General features: G+C 40.5%; 1 protein-coding gene across 3 annotated transcripts in view; it reads left to right on the forward strand.

The window, feature by feature from the left end:
- The window catches only part of LOC121571241 (serine/threonine-protein kinase MARK2), a 127,197-nt gene extending 111,651 nt beyond the window's left edge, over nt 1–15,546 (forward strand). For all 3 annotated transcript variants that reach the window (XM_045221865.1, XM_045221864.1, XM_045221866.1), the window contains one exon: nt 14,203–15,546. In XM_045221865.1, the coding sequence (XP_045077800.1) occupies nt 14,203–14,641 (439 nt within the window). In that variant the 3' untranslated portion in view covers nt 14,642–15,546. The remainder of the gene's footprint in view (nt 1–14,202) is intronic.
- Nucleotides 15,547–25,786: the final 10,240 nt, after the last annotated feature.

The raw sequence follows: 25,786 nt of genomic DNA on the forward strand, positions 1-25,786 counted from the left end.
AGGTGAAAACAAAGTGGCTTTAGAAAGTATTCATACCCCTTAACTTATTCCAGATTTTGTTGTGTTGCACCCTGAATTTAAAAATAATTTTAAATAGATGTTTCTTCTCACCCATCTACACACAATACCCCATGTTTTTAGAAATTTCTACAAATGTATTGAAAATGAAATACAGAAATATCTTATTTACATACACTACCGTTCAAAAGTTTGGGGTTAGTTAGCAATTTCCTTGTTTTCGAAAGAAAAGCAAAAAAAATGGTCCATTAAAATAACATCAAATTGATCAGAAATACAGTGTAGACATTGTTAATGTTGTAAATGGCTATTGTAGCTGGAAACTGTTGATTTTTTTGATCTACATAGGCATACAGAGGCCCATTGTCAGCAACCATCAGTCCTGTGTTCCAATGGCACGTTGTGTTTGCTAATCCAAGTTTATCATTTTTAAAAGGCTAATTGGTCATTATAAAACCCCTTTGCAATTATGTTAGCACAGCTGAAAACTGTTGTGCTGATTAAAGAAGCAATAAAACTGGCCTTAAGACTAGTTGAGTATCTGGAGCATCAGCAATTGTGGGTTCGATTACAGGCTCAAAATGGGAAGAAACAAATAACTTTCTTCTGAAGCTCGTCAGTATATTCAAGGCTATTCCATGCGAGAAATTGCCAAGAAACTGAAGATCTCGTACAACGCTGTGCTACTACTCCCTTCACAAAACAGCGCAAACTGGCTCTAACCAGAATAGAAAGAGGAGTGGGAGGCCCCGGTGCACAACCGAGCAAGAGGACAAATACATTAGTGTCTACTTTGAGAAACAGACGCCTCACAGGTCCTCAACTGGCAGCTTCATTAAATAGTACCCGCAAAACATCAGTCTCAACGTCAACAGTGAAGAGGCGACTCTGGGATGCTGACCTTCTAGGCAGAGTTGCAAAGAAAAAGCCATATCTCAGACTGGCCAATAAAAAGAAAAGATTAAGATGGGCAAAAGAACACAGACACTGGACAGAGGAAGATTGGAAAAAGTGTTATGGTAAGACGAATAAAAATTTGAGGTGTTCGGATCACAAAAAAGAACATTTGTGAGACGCAGGCCAAATGAAAAGATGCTGGAGGAGTGCTTGATGCCATCTGACAAGCATGGTGGAGGCAATGTGATGGTCTGGGGGTGCTTTGGTGGTGGTAAAGTGGGAGATTTGTACAGGGTAAAAGGGATCTTGAAGAAGGAAGGCTATCACTCCATTTTGCAACGCCATGCCATACCCTGTGGACGGCGCTTGATTAGAGCCAATTTCCTCCTACAACAGAACAATGACCCAAAGCACAGTTCCAAACTATGCAATAACTATTTAGGGAAGAAGCAGTCAGCTGGTATTCTGTCTGTAATGGAGTGGCCAGCACAGTCACCGGATCTCAACCCTTTTGAGCTGTTGTGGGAGCAGCTTGACCATATGGTACGTAAGAAGTGCCCATCATGCCACTCCAACTTGTGGGAGGTGCTTCAGGAAGCATGGGGTGAAATCTCTTCAGATTACCTCAACAAATTGACAAATAGAATGCCAAAGGTCTGCAAGGCTGTAATTGCTGCAAATGGAGGATTCTTGGACGAAGAAAAGTTTGGAGGACACAATTATTATTTCTATTAAAAATCATTATCTCTAACCTTGTCAATGACTACATTTCCTATTCATTTAGCTATATTTCCTATTCAAACTCATTTCATGTATGTTTTCATGGAAAACAAGGACATTTATAAGTGACCCCAAACTTTTGAACGGTAGTGTAAGTATTCACACCCCTGAGTCAATACATGTTAGAATCACCTTTGGCAGTGATTACAGCTGTGAGTTTCTGGGTAAGTCTCTAAGAGCTTTGCACACCTGGATTGTAAAATATTAGCACATTATTCTTTTAAAAATTCTTCAAGCTCTGTCAAGTTGGTTGTTGATCATCCATTTTTTAAGTCTTGCCATAGATTTTCAAGCCGATTTAAGTCAAAACTGTAACTAGGCCACTCCGGAACATTCAATGTTGTCTTGGTAAGTAACTCCAGTGTATATTTGGCCTTGTTTTAGGTTATTGTCCTGCTGAAAAGTTAAATTCTTTGCCACATTTTTGTCAGTTTTACTTTAGTTCCTTATTGCAAACAGGATGCATGTTTTGGAATGATTTTATTCTGTACAAGCTTCCTTCTTTTCACTCTGTCATTTAGGTTAGTATTGTGGAGTAACTGCAATGTTGTTGATCCATCCTCAGTTTTCTCCTATCACAGCCATTAAACTCTGTAACTGTTTTAAAGTCACCATTGGCATCATGGTGAAACCCTGAGCGGTTTCCTTCCTCTCCGTCAACTGAGTTAGGAAGGACGCCTGTATCTTTGTAGTAACTGGGTGTATTGATACACCATCCAAAGTGTAATTAATAACTTCACCATGCTCAAAGGGATATTCAATGTCTGTTCGTTTTTTTACCCTTCTACCAATAGGTGCCCTTCTTTGCGAGGCATTGGAAAACCTCCCTGGTCTTTGTGGTTGAATCTGTTTGAAATTCACTGCTTGACTGAGGGACCTTACAGATAATTATATGTGTGGGGTACAGAGATGAGGTAGTCATTCAAAAATCATGTTAAACACTATTATTGCACACAGTGAGTCCATGCAACTTATTATGTGACTTGTTAAGCACATTTTTACTCCTGAACTTATTTAGGCTTGCCATAACAAAGGGGGATGAGTACTTATTGAGTCAAGACATTTTGGCTTTTCATTTTATATTAATTTGTAAACATTTCTAAAAACATAATTCCACTCTGACATTATGGGGTATTGTGTGTAGACCAGTGACACAAACAAAATGTGGAAAAAGTCAAGGGGTGTGAATACTTTTTAAAGGCATATAACAAGTTTTGTTGGATTTTGAATCTTAAATCACACATGCTTTAGTAGCTATAGTAACAGGCTCAGTAAGCTTACTTTGGACAGTTCAATGCTGAATAAACGTGTACATCCCAAATGACACCCTATTCCCTATATAGTATTACTGCCCACAGGGCTCAATAGTGCACTGTATAGCAGGATTGGGTTCAATTCAGAATTTTGGATGATTACAATGAAGAGCAAGACTTGCCACTCTTTTCTGGGCCAGCTGCAGCTTAACTAGGTCTTTCTTTGCAGCACTTGACCATATGACTGGACAATAATATAAATAAAACTAGAGCCAGCAGGACTTGCTTTGTGGAGTGTGGTGTCAAATAAGCAGACCATCTCTTTATTACGGACAGACCTCTCCCCATCTTTACAACCATTGAATCTATATGTTTTGACCATGACAGTTTACAATCTAAGGTAACACCAAGTAATTTAGTCTCCTCAACTTGTTCAACAGCCACACCATTCATTACCAGACTCATCTGTGGTCTAGAACTTGATTTGTACCAAATACAATGCTCTTAGTTTTAGAGATGTTCAGGACCAGTTTATTACTGGCCACCCATTCCAAAACAGACTGCAACTCTTTAAGGGTTTCAGTGACTTCGTTAGCTGTGGTTGCTAATGCGTATATGGTTGAATCATCAGCATACATGGAGACACATGCTTTGTTTAATGCCAGTGGCAGGTCATTGGTAAAAATAGAAAAGATGGCCTAGAGAGCTGCCCTGCGGTACACCATACTTTACATGTTTGACAGCTTCCATTAAAGAAAACTCTGATTTCTATTAGATAGATGGCTATGAATCAATAATATGGCAGAGGTTGAAAAGCCATAACACACACGTTTTCTCAACAGGTTATGGTCAATAATATCAAACGCTGCACTGAAATCTAACAGTACAGCTCCCACAATTTTCTTATTAGCAATTTCTTTCAACCAATCATCAGTCATTTGTGTCAGTGCAGTACATGTTGAGTGCCCTTCTCTATAAGCATGCTGAAAGTCTGTTGTTAATTTGTTTACAGAGAAATAGCATTGTATTTGGTCAAACAATTTTTTCCAACAGTTTGCTAAAAGCTGGCAACAAGCTGATATGTCTGCTGTTAGAACCAGTAAAGGCCGCTTTACCACTCTTCGGTAGCGGAATGACTTTGGCTTCCCTCCAGGCCTGAGGACAAAGACATTATTATTATTATTATTTGTCTTTTTCTTAGATATATTTTATTTTAGGGAGTAGATCAGCTTTAATATTGCAGATGGATTGTAACTTCCATCAATGTAATTGTCTGCATCACTTCCAATCCCCCATATGTTTTTTTCTCTTGCAAATATATATATATATATACATATACACATACATATAAGTACATATACAGTGGGGAGAACAAGTATTTGATACACTGCCGATTTTGTAGGTTTTCCTACTTACAAAGCATGTAGAGGTCTGTAATTTTTATCATAGGTACACTTCAACTGTGAGAGACGGAATCTAAAACAAAAATCCAGAAAATCACATTGTATGATTTTTAAGTAATTCATTTGCATTTTATTGCATGACATAAGTATTTGATACATCAGAATAGCAGGACTTAATATTTGGTACAGAAACCTTTGTTTGCAATTACAGAGATCATACGTTTCCTGTAGGTCTTGACCAGGTTTGCACACACTGCAGCAGGGATTTTGGCCCACTCCTCCATACAGACCTTCTCCAGATCCTTCAGGTTTCGGGGCTGTCGCTGGGCAATACGGACTTTCAGCTCCCTCCAAAGATTTTCTATTGGGTTCAAGTCTGGAGACTGGCTAGGCCACTCCAGGACCTTGAGATGCTTCTTACGGAGCCACTCCTTAGTTGCCCTGGCTGTGTGTTTTGGGTCGTTGTCATGCTGGAAGACCCAGCCACGACCCATCTTCAATGCTCTTACTGAGGGAAGGAGGGTGTTGGCCAAGATCTCGTGATACATGGCCCCATCCATCCTCCCCTCAATACGGTGCAGTCGTCCTGTCCCCTTTGCAGAAAAGCATCCCCAAAGAATGATGTTTCCACCTCCATGCTTCACGGTTGGGATGGTGTTCTTGGGGTTGTACTCATCCTTCTTCTTCCTCTAAACACAGCGAGTGGAGTTTAGACCAAAAAGCTATATTTTTGTCTCATCAGACCACATGACCTTCTCCCATTCCTCTGGATCATCCAGATGGTCATTGGCAAACTTCAGACGGGCCTGGACATGCGCTGGCTTGAGCAGGGTGACCTTGCGTGCGCTGCAGGATTTTAATCCATGACGGCGTAGTGTGTTACCAATGGTTTTCTTTGAGACTGTGGTCCCAGCTCTCTTCAGGTCCTGCCGTGTAGTTCTGGGCTGATCCCTCACCTTCCTCATGATCATTGATGCCCCACGAGGTGAGATCTTTCATGGAGCCCCAGACCGAGGGTGATTGACCGTCATCTTGAACTTCTTCCATTTTCTAATAATTGCGCCAACAGTTGTTGCCTTCTCACCAAGCTGCTTGCCTATTGTCCTGTAGCCCATCCCAGCCTTGTGCAGGTCTACAATTTTATCCCTGATGTCCTTACACAGCTCTCTGGTTTTGGCAATTGTGGAGAGGTTGGAGTCTGTTTTGATTGAGTGTGTGGACAGGTGTCTTTTATACAGGTAACGAGTTCAAACAGGTGCAGTTAATACAGGTAATGAGTGGAGAACAGGAGGGCTTCTTAAAGAAAAACTAACAGGTCTGTGAGAGCCGGAATTCTTACTGGTTGGTAGGTGATCAAATATTTATGTCATGCAATAAAATGCAAATGAATTACTTAAAAATCATACAATGTGATTTTCTGGATTTTTGTTTTATATTCCGTCTCTCACAGTTGAGGTGTACCTATGATAAAAATTACAGACCTCTACATGCTTTGTAAGTAGGAAAACCTGCAAAATCGGCAGTGTATCAAATACTTGTTCTCCCCACTGTACATACATATATATATATCCTTAAAAAATATATATGTCCCTTTATTTCTTTCCAACCCCACCACCCCTTCCCTAATTGGAGTAAACTAGTGAACAACAATGCTTAAGCCTCTACTTCCAGCTTATACATACTATATACATTTTATGGACACAGTCAATTTTACAAGAATGATATTTTGTTTGTTTTTACTCCTGAACTTCCTCTACCCTCATCCTCTCCGGTTTGCTTCTATATGCCATATCTTTCTAACTGTGCTCTTTCACAAAAGCTCTCAACCTATAACCAAATACTTATTATGGACACAGTATGCTTTACATTAGTTCTCTTGTTGTTATTAGTTGTTGTTAGTTGTTATTAGTCCCATCCTTCAACTCCATTCAACACCAACCATCTATCTCTTAACACCATCCATATTGGATTTCTATTTGCCATATATTTTTCAACTGTACTGTGATGTTTTGCAAAAGTTCTGAACCCTTCTATTCTTATTTTTTCTACAGATTGTACATTGAAAATAAACATTTTTGCTAAAAGTATTATAATATTATGACTATGACTTTTCAGATCACCCAGTAGTGCTATCTGCAGGGTTAGCTCCAGGTAAATATTGCAATCCTTTAGCCATTCCTGGACCTGTGTCCAAAAACAAGCTAATAATTGGACAGTGCCAAAACAAATGATCTAATGATTTTGTCTCTTTGCAGCAAAATCTGCAGAGCTGGGAAAATTATATCCCCCATATAAATAACATTCTATTGGTAGCAAGAATCAGTTCATAAACACTATGCCATGGAATCGGTACGTCAAAAATCTCTTCCCAACTATTTTGCAATCTATATGGGACGGCTGTCAATCCTTTGGTCCTTAAATGAAACTGGTATACTTTTTTAATTTATCACAATTTTCTTTAACCAATTATGTTCTTTAATGCAGGGCCGACAGACAAGTTCCTTACTTTTTCCCCCTTCCCTCTTCCATTTTTGCGGGAATGCTGCAATTATTTGGTTGTAATTTTGGGTAGAGCAGACATTTCCATATGTTTTTGTTAGCTGCATGTGCGACATAACTCCACCAGTCCTACCTATGATATCATTTACGAAGATTATTGAGGACAAAGACTTTACTCTAGGCTCAGATGAAAGATATGACAGATAGGAGTGGCTATAGGGTCAGCTACCATCCTCAGTAGCTTTCCATCTATCTAAGTTGTCAATGCCAGGAGGTTTGTCATTATTGATCGATAACAATACTTTTTCCACCTCTTCCACACTAACTTTACAAAATTCAAATTTACAATGCTTTTCTTTCATTAATAGTTTTTTTTAATGCATGAGTACGATGGCTCACTGTTCGTTGTAGTTTTGTGATGAATAAGCCATCTGATTCAATGAAAGATGAATTTGTCTTTCTGCCCATAATTTCATTTAAAGTACTCCAAAGTTTTATATCATTGATGTTGTCTTCATAATAGTGTCTTATATTCTTTTTTTTTTGCTGTCACATAAATTCACAATTTGCATAAAGTCAGCCAGTCAGATGTGCATCCAGACTTATTAGCCACTCCTTTTGCCCCATTTCTTTCTACCATACAGTTTTTCAATTCCTCATCAATCCATGGAGCCTTAACAGTTCTAACAGTCAGTTTCTTAACAGGTGCATGTTGATCAATAATTGGAAGAAGCAATTTCATAAATTCATGAAGTGCAGCGTCTGGATGCTCCTTCACATCCTACCAACAAATATTTTTAACATCATCCACATAAATCACAGCAAAATCTTTTGTATGATCTCTATACACTATTTTAGGCCCAGCTTTTGGAACTTTAGATTTCCTGGATATAGCCACTATGTTGTGATCACTGCATCCAATGGGTACGGATACAGCTTTAGAACAAAGTTCTACTGTATTAGTAAAAATGTGATCAATACATGTGGATGATCTTGTTCCTGTAGTGTTTGTAAACACCCTGGTACGTTGATTAATAACCTGAACCAGATTACAGGCACTGGTTACAGTGAGAAGCTTCCTGTTGAGTGGACAGCTTGATGAAAACCAGACAATATTCAGGTCCCCAAGAATGTAGACCTCTCTGTTTACATCACATACACTATCAAGCATTTCACACATGTAATTTAGATACTGACTGTTAGCACTTGGTGGCCTATAGCAACACCCCAAAAGAAAAGGCTTTAGATGTGCCAGGTGACCGTGCAACCACAACACTTCAATAACACTTGATATAAGATCTTCTCTAAGCATTACAGGGATATGGCTCTGAATATATACAGCAACACCTCCCCCATAAGCATTCCTGTCTCTTCTATAGATGTAATATCCTTGTATTGCTACTGCTGTATCATCAAATTAATTATCTAAGTGAGTCTCAGAAATGGCTAATATATGAATCCTATCTGATGTTAGGAAGTTATAGATTTCATTAACCTTATTTCTAAGGCTACATATATTAATATGGGCTATTTTCAGCCCGTTCCTGTGTAGCTTATCAGACATAATAATGCGGAAAAAGCAAACAAAGCAAGAGAACAAATCTGACTGACCACCTCGATTCGGTCTTATATAGCAGCTTTTGAAATGCTGTTTTTTACATTGGATAAAAGTAGAGACTGAGAGCTACAAAATGGTATATCATAAACTGCAGTTGGAACAATGGAAAAGTAATTCTGCTTTGAAAGTTGATAAACTTGTAACCCCACTTTTGAGAAAATGGCTCTTGAATGTTTTGGTACACCTACTGGAGAGCTCTTCTTTGTCTACACCCATTCAGCATCATTCACACCATCTTAAGCCTTAGCCCCACCCATCTCTTTAAGGATTCAAGTGAGGTCATGTGCTAAACAGAGTGAGTAGTGTAGTAAACAACCAAGGATTTCCAAGGACAAAAAGTGGTGAAAGTAGAAGCAAAAATACACTTGATATAGTACCTAGCCTATATCCTAATCTTACTTTAGTGCAGGTCATGTTGTTTTTCCCATTACCGTCTCTGGTAAACACACACTATATCAAATAAAATCTAAGTTTATTTGTCACATGCACAGGATACAGAAGGTGTAAATGGTACCATGAAATGGTTACTTGCATATTTGCAATATCAAAAATATAAAGTGGCCAGGTAAATATTGTATAAATATTGTATAACTATTAGATGATTCTTACCCAGACACATTTGTCTAAATTGATGGGTCATGTGAAATAAATGCTATAACCACCCCTCAGCCACATCCAGCTAAGTGGATGGGTCACTATTGTCTAGACATGAAATGCAATAGATGACCGTATTCACCCCCAGACACACCTGGCTAACTTGATGGGTCATGTAATCATCTGGCGAAGTTAAGTATTTTGTTTAGACATGAAGCTAGCTAGCTACCTAGCTAAACAATTAACCTAATGGTGCTTTCAAGACAACTGGGAACTTAGAAAAATACGAGGTCAAATCATGACGTCAGTGATCTTCAGGTCGGAAAGTCGGGGCTCTAGAAAGAGGCCCGAGTTCCCTAGTTGGATGACCGTTCAAAACGATTTTTCCCAGTCGAAGCTTGTTTCTTTCCGAGTTCCCAGTTATCTTGAATGAACTGAAGTCTGAGATTTCCGAGTTCCCCGTTTCGATAGTCCTAACCCATACTACTAGCAATACAAACTGATTGTCATAGCTAGCCAACATGCATGAGCCTGCAGGTAGCAAAAGCTAACCAACTAGGTTTAATGTTAGCTAGCTAGCTAGCTAACATTAGGCTGTTACTTGCAATGCAAATGAATTTCTGAAATACAAATAATATTACAACACAGATCATACATGTAATGTTAGCTAGCGAGCCAGCCAGCTAATGTTAGCTAGCTAGCTAACAGTATTGTTTAACTTGCAATAAAAACTACTTTCTGACAAAATTAGAAACTTATAATATCTGAAAATGTATCTAGCTAGACTCTTACCCGTATACATTGATCAACGCTTCTCCCTCTCTGTCATGGATGCCATGGTTGCCCTTAGTTTGAAGATGTACTCCGGAGACAGGTGTTTTCTCTTTTCGACTCCCTCCGCATATATGCAATCAAACGCCAGAATTCTCTCCATCTCCCTAGCTATCATACTCTGCTTCCACTGGGCATTCCACAGATTTCAAAACTCGGTCAACTTCTTCCATGACAACAATACTGTTGATCGCCGTTTCTTCCCCTATCACTGTCATCAGAAGACTCAACAATGTCTGGTTCAATGAAACCTAAATCAGGGATTTCCTCATCGTCTGTTTGATTTTGAGAGTCCGAGAGAGTCAGCATAGCACGATCGTCCTCCAGAAAGTGGAGAGCAGTAGCAACACTTTTGCAGTTCTTCATGATACTGTATCTTTAAAAAAAGACGCTGTAGAAAGCATTATCTACACATACTGAGCGGCTCATGTTATTGACAGAAGGCATGCTACATGGCAGACCAATCCGAATTCATCTCTCAGCATGTCCAGCCCATCCATTATCTCAGCCAATTTTTTTATTGTTGTTGTTCTATCACCATGACGATTTATCATGTTATTATGACAGAAAGAAACTTGTGATTTATTTTGTTTTTAATGGGGTTGTATCACGCTTTAGTACAGAGAATATCATCCTGATAGAGAGAGAAACACACAGCAGCCATCTTTCTAATCCTCCGCTCCCATCACATCTTTTTACTCCTCCACCCCTCCCCTCCCTTTATGACATGCGTCCCAAAACAGTAAGAAGTACAAATATTCAACCTTTTATCTACGAGTATTTAATTATTAAATTGTATGTATTCAGATCACTGGACAAATTAATTAAGAACTTCTTCTCTTGTAGATTATTTTAATATTTGTTGGGTTTTGACTTTGTTTGGGTAAAATAATGCCTCGGTGGGGGGGAGGGGGGGGATGCTCGTGTCACGTTGGCCACTCAAACCCCACACACCCCACCTCGATCTCCTCACCCAACCCTATACCCCTCACCCAAGACCCGCCCTATCAAGAACTCCCCCTCACCCCTCCTTGGCCATTCAACTTCCCACTAACTGGTAGGTTACTTTCTAAATGTAATCCGTTACATTTAGTAGTTACCTGTCCAAAATTGTAATCAGTAATTGTTGGATTATCCATACTCAGTAACGTAATCTGATAATTTTCAGTTACTTTTGGATGACTTTCCCCTTAAGAGGCATTAGAAGAATACAAAAAGGATCCATCAAGCACATTTGGTATGTCTTCATAGTGGTCTCTGACTTGTGGTTAGACTCGCTCAGGTAGAACAAACTTAAACTTGCACCTTTTTTCAATGCTGAATTAAATGTCATTGAGAAAACAGAAAGGTGTCAATGTATTTTTTCGCAAACAGCCTTTTTGAATATGAAAGTAATCCAATAAGTAATCAACATTTTTTTTTTTTATCTGTAATTTGATTACAATATTTTTCCTGGTAACATAACCGATTACAGGTATTTTTTTAAAATGAAATTACATGTAACTGATTCCATGTAATCAGTTACTCCACAATCCTGCATCTCACTGTACCCCTTCACGCAAACTCCCCCCCACAAATCTAGCTCAACTCCTTGACCCCTCACCTACCCCCTAGCGCCCTTTCCCCCACAGGACCGCGGCACCACCCCACCCCTCCCCCCCACTTATCTCAGCATGCACCGCCCCTCCCTAACCTGGAATGTACATGACGGGTGTGTATGTTTGTCTAAGTGTGGTCACACATGATGAAGAAGAAGACTAATGCTCGTTCACTTTGGGGTTTGTTATTTTCTGTAGAAGGGGTTGTGAGGAACAGTTAGGTGTTATTACTATTATTGTGAACATGATACCATGTCAACAGTCTTATGATGACCAGTCCCCCATGGTCATGAAGCAGAAACAGAGAGAGGGAGAATGACAGAGAGCGATGAGGCTGCTGCCTTTTGTAGGATGATGCCAAACCTTGTGTGTGTGTGCGTGCCTTATAGTGTGTTAATGTGTGTGTGAGAGTGTGAATGGTGGTTGTGTGTATTATTTAGGTCATCAGCGGTATTGATATTCCATCTTTAGTAGGAGCTCTCTCTCTCTTTGGCTCTCTCACTCAGTGGAGAGAAGGGGTGAGGGAGGGTGTAACCTCCAGTCAAAGGATAGCGAGTGGTTGAGGAGGAATGAACAGGTATACCGGAGCACAACACACCTGTATCTTAAGTATACTGAACAAAAATATAAACGCAACATGCAACAATTTCAAATATTTTGCTGAGTTACAGTTCATATAAGGAAATCAGTCAATTTAAATACATTCATTAGGCCCTAATCTATGGATTTAACATGACTGGGCAGGGGGCATGGCACGATTGTCCTCCAGAAAGTGGAGAGTAGTAGCAACACTTTTGCAGTTCTTCATGATACTGTATCTTTAAAAAAAGATGTGGTAGAAAGCATTATCTACACATACTGAGCGGCTCATGTTATAGACAGAAGGCATGCTACATGGCAGACCAATCCGAACTCATATCTCGGCATGTCCAGCCCATCCATTATCTCAGCCAATCATGGCTAAGGTTCCTGTCTTTTTCCGTGGCTAAACCAACTAGGCTCCTAATTTTAACAATTGTATTCAGATGGCATACAAGTTTGTTATTAAAGTTCACATGTTCCAGAAGGCATTTCTAACAAAAAACGCATTTAGATTTTAGAAAATGTTTTACTTTCAAATGCCTCCTGTGAAGTAGTGGCGTGCAACATACGCCTAGTTTCCTGAAACAAGTCAGTCTTAGTCTAGTGCAGTGGTGGTTTCCCAACTTCAGTTAGTAGTAGAGTGATTTTAATGGTTCTAAGGAGATTCCTTCTGTACCTAAATGCCCTGGCCTTAACGTACATAGTTAAACTTTTTATATGAAATTATAACCCTCTAGGAAAGTGTTTTAGCGTTATTGTTGTTTTGGGATGCATTTGTAGATAGTGATGTGAGTCTTTACCCTTGGAAAAATACAAACTTCATCTGTCCTTTTTTGGGAAGAGGGAGAGGGGGAGAGGCACTGGAGGGATGAAGTGTGTCTGAAGCTGCACTCTTCTTTCTGGAGGCTTCACTCTTTATTTCATCCCCCTATTCTCTGGCACTGGCTATTCAACACGACAGCAACAGCAGCAAGACTTTGCAGCAGGGCTTTGGCCGGCTCTGGCTACACAGTGCAACACACACCCCAAAACACACATTTGGATGCATACAGATCATAGGCATTGTTTCATACACACTTATGTCACACACACATACACACACACTCACTGCTATAGCTGAACAAGAAAAAACGAACTTTGACAGAAGTTACCTGGCTTTGTCACACAAATGGAGTTGGTGATGGTTATCTATCAAATTTATATTTAAACAGAGACTCACTAACTGTCAGTTTAAATGTCAGTGTGTTGACAGTTTTAGCCACAGTTTTAGTGAGGTTCTGCAATTTAACCAGAGTTTCTGCTCTCTCTGGTGGTGAAGATTAGTAAAGGCATTAGGAAAGGGTATGCAAAATGGTTCAACATTGAGCACCTTTATCTTTCGAATGTTTTGGCATTTAAGTCCAAAAAGACACTTTCTGAGCACTTCTACAATGGACAAATATGTATGGACGTTTTCATTCAAGTCAAAAGGGGTGCTGTCAAAAAGTGAATGAATTCAAATGGATTTACACCTGATACAGAAAGCCACCATGTTCTGAGAGTCTGTATGAGGGAGAGGGTCAGGATAAGGGGAGCAGGTGAGAATAAGGACAACAACCACAGACTCAACCCAACAATCCCTCAATCAATCAGACCTAATCAGTAAATCTCAGAGAGCTAGATGTGATTGGATTAAAGGGTAGAGGGTTAATTGGTTCAGTAATTGGGTGTTAATTGGTTGATGACAAACCCTACTTTTAACCAATCAGGGATGAAGGGTCTGGATGTTAGCAAATGGAAGTGAGTGTGTTTGTGTGACGTAGGGGTGTACATGCATGGTTAGGGGTGTGTGTGTCAGGGCTATATTACAATCATTGTTCATATTGTGTCTTTTTCTCCGTTCATTTTCCTGAACTCCCCGTTTCTCCTAATCCTCTCAACATCCCTTCATTTCTCTCCCTTCTGTCGTTCTGTTTGCTTGACTCTGTTTCTCACTGTTTCTCTCTCTCTGCCTCTCTCTGCCTCCCTCTCCAACCCCCCCCACTCCCTCTCTCTCACCCACCCCCCTCTCTCTCGCTCTCTCTCCCCCACCCCTCTCTCTCTCTCCCTCCCCCTCTTTCTCTCATCCTTCCATCCCTCTCTTCATATAGGTCGATGCTGAGCAGCGCTGTTGACAAATCAGAGAAGAGCGGCGTCCTAGGATCCTCCCACAGCGGTGGCGGAGACGAGAACAAAGATAACTCCTCCCCCGTTTCCGGCACCCCGTCCTCGAAGGACCTGTCGACCAAACCACGTTCCCTCCGGTTCACCTGGTCGATGAAGACCACGTCCTCCATGGAACCCGGGGAGATGATGCAAGAGATCCGGAAGGTTCTAGATTCCAACAGCTGTGAGTACGAGCTCCGGGAGCGCTACATGCTGCTCTGCGTCTCGGGGAACCCTGCCCGCGATGACTTCGTCCAATGGGAGATGGAGGTGTGCAAGCTGCCCCGCCTCTCGCTGAACGGCGTGCGGTTCAAGAGGATCTCCGGGACGTCGATCGTGTTTAAAAACATTGCGTCAAAGATTGCCAACGAGCTCAAACTGTGAGACGCAGGGATGGATGGATGGAGGGAGGGGGAGAGATGGGGGGGTTTACATATATGCCGGAAGAGAGGAATGGGGGAAGAAAGGAGAGGAAAGCAAGGAAGGAAGGAAGAACTCGTGGGAAGTCTGATCATAAGGAAGAGAGGAGAAGAACTATATGTATTGGTGCTGGAGGGGGGAGTTTGGGACCTGAATGGGTTTGAGGGGTCAATGTTAGAGAATATTTTAAAGACTTTAGATGACGAGATTGTTCTCTTCTGTTAGGAGGGAAGGAAATGGGGATAATTCTACCTAGTTCTTTCTTTTTCTCTGTTGAGGTTTGTGTTTTAGAACCTTTTGAACGTTCTCTAGCTGGTGTCTTCTTGGGTTCTCTTGTTCTATATCCACTGCATGTTGGTTCTGCTGTTCTACTCCTTTCATTCCACACTGGTGGTTATGCACACTCTACACACACACACTGTTCTGAGAGGAGAGGTAGGGGAGGAGAGGAAGAAAGGGAGAGCAGAGGCCTAAGACTGACCTTCACTCTTCTCCCCTCTGTTCTACTACAGTGGGTTCTAGACTGAGTTCTAGAGTGAAGTGAACAGAGCGGACTTACTGGATTCTGGAAATAAAATAACTCAACACTGGAACTGTTCTCCTGTTCTGGGTTCTGTTGTTCTCTGACCCAAATGGACTACCTGGAACCTGTACTGTGGATCATATTCACACACTCACTGGCCTTTTGGTTTAGTGGATGGACAGACTCTTTGTGCAGCACAACGCTGAGCTGAGCCATGTATTTCTCTGCCTGTTTGATGTGAGGGGAGACAGTCAACACCCCAGACAACACTCTGTTTTAACACACACACGCTAAACCAGACTCCAACAGTGGAGGCTGGTGGGAGGAGCTATAGGAGGACGGGCTCATTGTAATGGCTGGAATGGAACTAATGGAACGGTATCAAACATATGGAAACCACTTTTGACTCCGTTCAATTTTTCCATTTCAGCTATTACAATGAGCACGTCCTCCTATAGCTCCTCCCACCAGCCTTCACTGGACTCCACCCTTAATGACTGCTGTCTGTTTTTAATACACACACACACACACGTACACAAACACCAGGCCCCTCCCAAACCCCCTGCTCTGTCTTCCTCCACCCCTTATCTCTTTTTTATTTTTTCCTTACATCAGGGGTGAAATCATCCCCATATCTTCAAGTCCCAGGCCAATAGACTTGCTTGATCATTGGAGGACTGAACTTAAAATTGAAATGTTCTTTCTTTCTTTTTCCTGGTTGTGCACTGGAAAAAGTTCAGTTTCATTCGTTGCCTTTCTTTAAAACATTTATTTTATTGTTATATCACCATGATGATTTATCATGTTATTATGACAGAAAGAAACTTGTGATTATTTTGTTTTTAATGGGGTAGTATCACGCTTCAGTACAGAGAATATCATCCTGAGAGAGAAACACACAGCAGCCATCGTTCTAATCCTCCATTCCCATCACATCCTTCTACTCCTCCACCCCTCCCCTCCCTTTATGATGTGCGTCCCAAAATATTCAACCTTTTATCTAAGAGTATTTAATTATTAAATTGTATGTATCCGCCCTCCTGTAGCTCAGTTGGTAGAGCATGGCGCTTGCAACGCCAGGGTTGTGGGTTCGTTTCCCATGGGGGGCCAGTATGAAAAATGTATGCACTCACTAACTGTAAGTCGCTCTGGATAAGAGCGTCTGCTAAATGACTAAAATGTTAAATGTATTCAGATCACTGGACAAATGAATTAAGCACTTCTTCTCTTGTAGATTTTAATATTTGTTTGGTTTTGACTTTGTTTGGGTAAAAGAATGCCTGGAGGGGGGCGCATTCTTTTAACCCCTCACCCCCACCCCCCACCTCGATCGCCTCACCCAACCCTATACCCCTCACCCAAGACCCGCCCTATCTAGAACTCCCCCTCACCCCTCCTCGGCCATTCAACTTCCCACTAACTGGTAGGTTACTTTCTAAATGTAATCCGTTATATTTAGTAGTTGCCTGTCCAAAATTATAATCAGTAATTGTTGGATTATCCATACTCAGTAACGTAATCTGATAATTTTCAGTTACATTTGGATTACTTTCCCCTTAAGAGGCATTAGAAGAAGACCAAAAGGATCCATCAAGCGCATTTGGTGTGTCATCATAGTGATCTCTGACTTGTTGTTAGACTCGCTCCGGTGGAACAAACTTAAACTTGCACCTTTTTTCAATGCTGAATTAAATGTAATTGAGAAAACAGAAAGGTGTCAATGTATTTTTACGCAAACAAAATGCCTTTCTGAATATGAAATAATCCAATAAGTAGTCATCCCCCCCAAAAAATGTATCTGTAATTTGATTACAATATTTTTCCTGGTAACATAACCTATTACAGTAATTGTTATGTAATCAAATTACATGTTATCAGTTACTCCCCAATCCTGCATCTCACTGTACCCCTTCACGCAAACCCCCCCCAATCTAGCTCAACCCCTCGCCCTCTCACCTACACCCTAGCGCCCTCTCCCCCACAGGACCTCCCCCCCCACTTATCACAGCGTGCACCGCACCTCCCTAACCTGGCATGTTCTATTTCCTGTAGAAGGGGTTATGAGGAACAGTTAGGTGTTATTATTATTATTGTGAACAGGATACCATGTCAACAGCCTTATGATGACCAGTACCCCATGGAGCAGAAACAGAGAGAGGGAGAATGACAGAGAGCGATGAGAAGAGAGAGGGAGAGAGTGAGTGACATAAATATTTAAATTCCCAATGTATTCAGAGCAAGGCCGCAGACTTTTGTAGGATGATGCTAAACCTTGTGTGTGTGCGTGCCTTAGTGTGTTAATGTGTGTGTGAGATTGTGAATTGTGGTTGTGTGTATTTTTTACGTCATCAGCTGCATTGATATTCTATCTTTAGTAGGAGCTCTCTCTCTCTCTTTGGCTCTCTCACTCTGCCAGTGGAGAGAAGGTGTGAGGGAGGGTGTAACCTCCAGTCAAATGATAGCTGCCTGCCTGGGGAGGGGTGAGAGAAGGGAGTGGGTGAAGAGGAATGAACAGGTATACCGGTGCACAACACATGTGTGTTGTGCACCGGTATACCTGTCCAGTATATCCAGTATATCTTAAGTATACTGGACAAAAATATAAACGCAACATGCAACAATTTCTGAGTTACAGTTCATATAAGGAAATCAGCCCAGCCAATCAGAATGAGTTTTTCCCCACAGAAATACTCCTGCACATTTTATAGTGGCCTTTTATTAATATGCTTCTTGATATGCCACACCAGTCAGGTGGATGGATTATCTTGACTAATTATAGAATGCTCACTAACAGGGATGTAAACAAATTTGTGCACAAAATTTGAGAGAAATAAGCTTTTTGTGCATATGGACAATTTCTGGGATCTTTTAGTTCATGAAACATGGGACCAGCAGTTTACAGTTTATATTTTTGTTCAGTATATTTACCCCCCTTGGATTTTTTTACATTTTGTTGTGTTACAAAGTGGGATTGAAATAGATTTAATTGTGATTTTGTGGTCATTGATCTACACAAAAAAAAAGTGCAAAGAAAATTCTACATTTGTACAAATTAATGAAAACTAAATAACTATAATATTGTTGTTGCCTAAGAAAGGGATGGAGCTAAGCACAAGCAAAATCCTAGAGGAAAACCTGCTTCAGTCTGCTTTACACCAGACACTGGGAGAGGAATTCACCTTTCAGCAGGACAACCTACAACACAAGGCCCAATCTAAACTGGAGTTGCTTACCATAAAGACAGTGAATGTTCCTGAGTGGCCAAGTTACAGTTTTGACTTGAATCTGCTTGAAAATATTTGGTAAGACTTGAAAATGTCTGTCTAGCCATGATCACCAACACCTTCACAGAGCTTGAAGAATTATTTAAATAATTAAATGTTGCACAATTCAGGTGTGCATTGCTCTTGGGCTGTAATCGCTGCCAAAGGTGTTTCTAACCTGTATTGACTCTGGGGTGAATACTTCAAATCAAGGTACAGTATATTAGTGTTTTCTTTTTCAATAATCTTTGCATTTTTTTATATAATTTTTCTTCCACTTTGACATTAGTGTTTTGTGTGAATTGTTGACAAATCCATTTAAATCCCACCTTGTAACAATAAAATGTGAAGAAATCCAAGGGGGTTTGTACTTATGATACCAACTGTATATCTTATTTCTATGGCGACAACAATGATAGTCTGTCATTCTCTTTCAGTAAAAAAAAGGCATTTTCTTTTTTTCTTTTAAATTATCCTTGTTTTAAAGGAAAACTCGACCCAAAAATGGATATTATCCCCGTATGATGCATTTTGCATCATATATGCAAATTGCATCATACAGGGATGATTTCTGTATTTTGAAAGTTACATATCTTGAAAACGTGATTGCTGACAAGCAAAACATTTTGGCACTATGTCAATAATGGACTAAAGAAACAAATACCAAAAGATAGTTTTTGGGTGGATTTTTCCTTTACAGTGCTGGGAAAATCGATTCTTCTTGCTATTGTTGTTATTATTACTATATTTCAGGGTTGATTTTATTTGTATTCTGTTTTACATTTTTGTTGTAATTTCTAATGATTTCTGTGTTAAAGACTTTAACCAGTGGTTGGTTGGGAGAGAGGGACGGAGCAGTTGGAGTCTACTCCAAATGTATTATTTGTTTTTGTGCAAAGAGAAATGATGAAATTCAAGGATGATAGTAATAATAAAACAAAAAGTTATTAAACTTTAAAGAGCTGGTTGCATTTAGGCCAGTGTAACAAAAAGGTATGTCTCATATACACACACAGCAATCCTATTAAATTATTCTATGTAATTAGGGGTTCACAGCAAAGCTGCGAACACCTATTGTTATTGTCTGAATTTCTTGACATGGTCAAATAACTCAAGCATAGACTGGTAAAAAAAGTATCTAATTTGGCACACAGAAACTAAAGGCCATGAGTAACTTGGTCAAAAGTAATGGCACCTATTGGCCTATAGGGGGCGCTGTTATAAGCAGTCTCACTTAAACCCTCATATCCGTCGCCCCGTTTGACCAAGTGACTTGAAACTTTGTACGTAGTTGTCTTTCCGCATGCTGAACAAATTTGCCTCAAAGATTTTCTTCCATCTTGGAAATTTGGGAAAACCTTTGAAAAACGTTTTCTCATTAACCATAACAAAATAGTTCAAATTGGTGAAGTGAAATGAAAAAATAACTACAAAATTAATAACGGAAAAGTGGTGCGTGCATATGTATTCACCCCCTTTGCTATGAACCCCCTAAATAATCTGGTGCAACCAATTACCTTCAGAAGTCACATAATTAGTTAAATAAAGTCCACCTCTGTGCAATCTAAGTGTCACATGATCTGTCACATGATCTCAATATATATACACCTGTTCTGAAAGGCCCCAGAGTCAGCAACACCACTAAGCAAGGGGCACCACCAAGCAAGCGGCACCATGAAGACCAAGGAGCTCTCCAAACAGGTCAGGGACAAAGTTGTGGAGAAGTACAGATCAGGGTTGGGTTATAAAAAAATATCCGAAACTTTGAACATCCCACAGAGCACCATTAGATCCATTATTAAAAAATTGAAAGAAAATGGCACCACAACAAACCTGCCAAGAGCGGGCCGCCCACCAAAACTCACGGACCAGGCAAGGAGGGCATTAATCAGAGAGGCAACAAAGAGACCAAAGATAACCCTGAAGGAGCTGCTAAGCTCCACAGCAGAGATTGGAGTATCTGTCCATAGGACCACTTTAAGCCGAACACTCCACAGAGCTGGGCTTTACGGAAGAGTGGCCAGAAAAAAGCCATTGCTTAAAGAAAAAAATAAGCAAACACGTTTGGTGTTCGCCAAAAGGCATGTGGGAGACTCCCCAAACATATGGAAGAAGGTACTCTGGTCAGATGAGACTACAATTGAGATTGTTGGCCATCAAGGAAAACGCTATGTCTGGCGCAAACCCAACACCTCTCATCACCCGGGAACACCATCCCCACAGTGAAGCATGGTGGTGGCAGCATCATGCTGTGGGGATGTTTTTCATTGGCAGGGACTGGGAAACTGGAGAGAATTGAAGGAATGATGGATGGCGCTAAATACAGGGAAATTCTTGAGGGAAACCTGTTTTACATTTTACATTTTAGTCATTTAGCAGACGCTCTTATCCAGAGCGACTTACAGGAGCAATTAGGGTTAAGTGCCTTGCTCAAGGGCACATCGACAGATTTTTCACCTAGTCGGCTCAGGGATTAGAACCAGCGACCTTTCGGTTTCTGGCACTACGCTCTTAACCACTAAGCTACCTGCCGCCCTGTTTCAGTCTTCTAGAGATTTGAGACTGGGACGGAGGTTCACCTTCCAGCAGGACAATGACCCTAAGCATACTGCTAAAGCAACACTCAAGTGGTTTAAGGGGAAACATTTAAATGTCTTGGAATGGCCTAGTCAAAGCCTAGACCTCAATCCAATTGAGAATCTGTGGTATGACTTAAAGATTGCTGTACACCAGCGGAACCCATCCAACTTGAAGGAGCTGGAGCAGTTTTTCCTTGAAGAATGGGCAAAAATCCCAGTGGCTAGATGTGCCAAGCTTATAGAGACATACCCCAAGAGACTTGCAGCTGTAATTGCTGCAAAAAGTGGCTTTACAAAGTATTGAATCGTTTTCTGTTTTTTTGTCTTATTTCTTGTTTGTTTCACAAAAAAACATATTTTGCATCTTTAAAGTGATAGGCATCTTGTGTAACTCAAATGATACAACCTCCCAAAAAATCCATCTTAATCCCAGGTTGTAAGGCAACAAAATAGGAAACTTGAAACGTTTTAGGGTCATCAAAGGCATCACCATGATGAACCATGTTATGTTTGGCATTGATATCTTAACAAATAAGGAAACTATTAACAATTCACTTTTTTTGACTATGTAACGCTAATGCTTAAAATAATCATAAAACCTCTTCATGGACTAAAAGTTGGATTCACTCCAAATTTGGTCTTTGGACTCATCACAATAGTCCCTAAAGAGTTTGAGAAAATAACGTTGATGCGTTCAAAGATGGCCACACTATACCAGTAGATGCATATTAGCACATTCCCTAATATGCATCTACTGGTATAGTGTGGCCATCTTTGAATGCATCAACATTATTAGCACATACACTAATATGCAAAAATATGCAAAGATTGAACCATAGCACCAAATTACATTTTGAAATGAAGCCCATGGTACAAAGCTAAGGGAATGGTCAAAAAATGGCTGAGGTATTGAAAGAAAAACAATCTGATTTTATGTGTCAATTGAAACCACTGCAAATCCACTCCACAGTGGCCTATCAACTTGAAACTTGTCATCGCTATCATGGACATCCCTAAGATGAACCACACTATTTGGTATTAATATATATTTTAAAAAAAGGAAACTATTAACTCATTCTTTGCATATGTAACGCTAATGCTCAAAACCATCTGCAATCATCTTCTCATGAACCATACGTCAGATTCACTCCAGATGTTGTATTTAGACTGATGACATCGGTCTTTAACGGCTGAGAAAAAATTGATGCTGCATTCGAATATGGCCACACTGTACCTACAGATGCACATTATGCTAATGCTAAAAATATTTTTCTTATGAATCATCAATCAGATTGACTCAATATTTGGTATATACTTCACAGGATGCTGCAGAGGAGAGGACGGCTCACAATAATGTCTGGAACGCAGTCAATGGAATGGCATCAAACACATGGAAACCATGTGTTTGAAACCATTCCACTAATTCCGCTACAGCCATTACCACGAGCCCATCCTCCCCAATTAAGGCACCAGCAACCTCCTGTGATAAACTCAATTAATTAGCCTCTAATGAATTTGAGAATGATTAGTTGCTGCATTCAACGTCGGTCACGCTACACCACTAGATGGCACCTTATCACACCTAGACTATAAGAACTAAACTGATGGACATGGGGCCATGAAATTTGGTATGTAAACCTTATGTACAGTTGAAGTCGGAAGTTTACATACACCTTAGCCAAATACATTTAAACTCAGTTTTTCACAATTCCTGACATTTAATCCTAGTAAAGATTCCCTGTTTTAGGTCAGTTAGGATCACCACTTTATTTTAAGAATGTGAAATGTCAGAATAATAGTAGAGAGAATGATTTATTTCAGCTTTTATTTCTTTCATCACATTCCCAGTGGGTCAGAAGTTTACATACACTCAACTAGTATTTGGTAGCATTGCCTTTAAATTGTTTCACTCAAACGTTTTGGGTAGCCTTCCACAAGCTTCTCACAATAAGTTGGGTGAATTTTGGCCCATTCCTCCTGACAGAGCTGCTGTAACTGAGTCAGGTTTGTAGGCCTCCTTGCTCGCACACGCTTTTTCAGTTCTGCCCACACATTTTCTATAGGATTGAGGTCAGGACTGGCCACTCCAATACCTTGACTTTGTTGTTCTTAAACCATTTTGCCACAACTTTGGAAGTATGCTTGGGGTCATTGTCCATTTGGAAGACCCATTTGCGACCAAGCTTTAACTTCCTGACTGATGTCTTGAGATGTTGCTTCAATATATCCACATAATTTTCCTTCCTCATGATGCCATCTATTTTGTGAAGTGCACCAGTCCCTCCTGCAGCAAAGCACCCCCACAGCATGATGCTGCCACCCCCGTGCTTCACGATTGGGATGGTGTTCTTCGGCTTGCAAGCATCCCCCTTTTTCCTCCAAACATAACGATGGTCATTATGGCCAAACAGTTCGATATATGTTTCATCAGATCAGAGGACATTTCTCCAAAAAGTACGATCTTTGTCCCCATGTGGAGTTGCAAACCGTAGTCTGGCTTTTTTTATGGCGGTTTTGGAGCAGTGGCTTCTTCCTTGCTGAGCGGCCTTTCAGGTTATGTCGATATAGGACTTGTTTTACTGTGGATATAGATATTTTTGTACCTGTTTCCTCCAGCATCTTCACAAGGTCCTTTGCTGTTGTTCTGGGATTGATTTGCACTTTTCGCACCAAAGTACGTTCATCTCTAGGAGACAGAACGCGTGGTATGACGGCTGCGTGGTCCCATGGTGTTTATACTTGCGTACTGTTGTTTGTATAGATGAACATGGTACCTTCAGGCGTTTGGAAATTGCTCCCAAGGATGAACCAGACTTGTGGAGGTCTACAACTTTCTTTCTGTGGTCTTTGCTGATTTATTTTCATTTTCCCATGATGTGGGCAAAGAGGCACTGAGTTTGAAGGTAGGCCTTGAAATACATCCACAGCTACACCTCCAATTGACTCAAATGATGTCAATTAGCCTATCAGAAGCTTCTAAAGCCATGACATCATTTTCTGGAATTTTCCAATCTGTTTAAAGGCACAGTCAACTTAGTGTATGTAAACTTCTGACCCACTGGAATTGTAATACAGTGAATTATAAGTGAAATAATCTGTCTGTAAACAATTGTTGGAAAAATTACTTGTGTCATGCACAAAGTAGATGTCCTAACCGACTTGCCAAAACTATATTTTGTTAACAAGAAATTTGTGGAGTGGTTGAAAAAACGTGTTTTAATGACTCCAACCTAAGTGTATGTAAACTTCCGACTTCAACCGTAAATGTCCTTAGAACAGTTTGAATATAAGACACTGCATACCCCAGAATTGGTATATCAACTCAATACATTGAGTAATGACTAAGAATGATTACCTGCTACATTCAAAGATTACCAACCTACAGCACTAAACTTCACTTGCGTCATCCTTGTGGTATTGAGAGAAACATGGTATTGATTTCACTGATTGCACATAAAGGAAGATATTTTGCATTTTAGTCATTTAGCAGATGCTCTTATCCAGAGCGACTTACAGTTGGTGCATTCATCTTAAGATCGATAGGAGGGACAACCACATATCACAGGCATAGTAAGTACACTTTTCTTCAATAAAGTAGTTATTAGCAAAGTCAGAGCTAGAAAGGGGGAGGGGTAGTCATTTGCAGGTGTTGGTTCAGGAAAGTGCTTGCTTTGTTATCCAATGGATCTTGTGTCCTTTGTAATCCTGTGAACCCCATTCAGCTATATTTGTATATCTAATTTGTTATTCAATGGACATAAACAATATGGTTTGGTCATTTCTTTGTCGTCGTCGCCCCCCCCCCACAAATGCAAAATAACAAGCAAATCAAGTTTCACAAAATTCATAAACATTTCCCACAGTCACACCAACAGTTTGAGGGAAAAAGGTTGTTTTGCTAAACACAGTCAAGTCATAATACGTCACTTAAATATATATATATATATATATATATATATATATATATATATATATATATATATATATATATATATATACAAAAGTATGTGGACACCCCTTCAAATTGGTAGATTCGGCTATTTCAGCCACACCCGTTGCAAAACAGGTGTATAAAATAGAGCACACAGCCATGCAATCTCCATAGACAAACATTGGCAGTACAATGGCCTTACTGAAGAGCTGTGACTTTCAATGTGGCACCGTCATAGGATGCCACCTTTCCAACAAGTCAGTTTGTCAAATTTCAAGCCTAAGATCATCATGCGCAATGCCAAGGTTCGGCTGGAGTGGTGTAAAGCTCGCCGCCATTGGACTCTGGAGCAGTGGAAACACGTTTTCTGAAGTGATGAATCACGCTTCACCATCTGGCAGTCCGACGGACAAATCTGGGTTTGGCGGATGCCAGGAGAACGCTACCTGCCCGAATGCATATTGCCAACTGTAAAGTTTGGTGAAGGAGGAATAATGGTCTGGGGCTGTTTTTCATGGTTCGAGCTAGGCCTCATAGTTCCAGTGAAGGGAAATCTTAACGCTACAGCATACAATGACATTCTAGACGATTCTGTGCTTCCAACTTTGTGGCAACAGTTTGGGGAAGGCCCTTTCCTGTTTCAGCCTGACAATGCCCCCGTGCACAATGTGAGGTCCATCCAGAAATGGTTTGTCGAGATCGGTGTGTAAGAACTTGACTGGCCTGCACAGAGCCCTGACCTCAACCCCATCGAACACCTTTGGGATGAGTTATAACGCCGACTGCGAGCCACGCCTAATCGCCCAACATCAG

This window comes from Coregonus clupeaformis, chromosome 8 (genome assembly GCF_020615455.1).
Source record: "Coregonus clupeaformis isolate EN_2021a chromosome 8, ASM2061545v1, whole genome shotgun sequence".
NCBI lineage: Eukaryota > Metazoa > Chordata > Actinopteri > Salmoniformes > Salmonidae > Coregonus > Coregonus clupeaformis.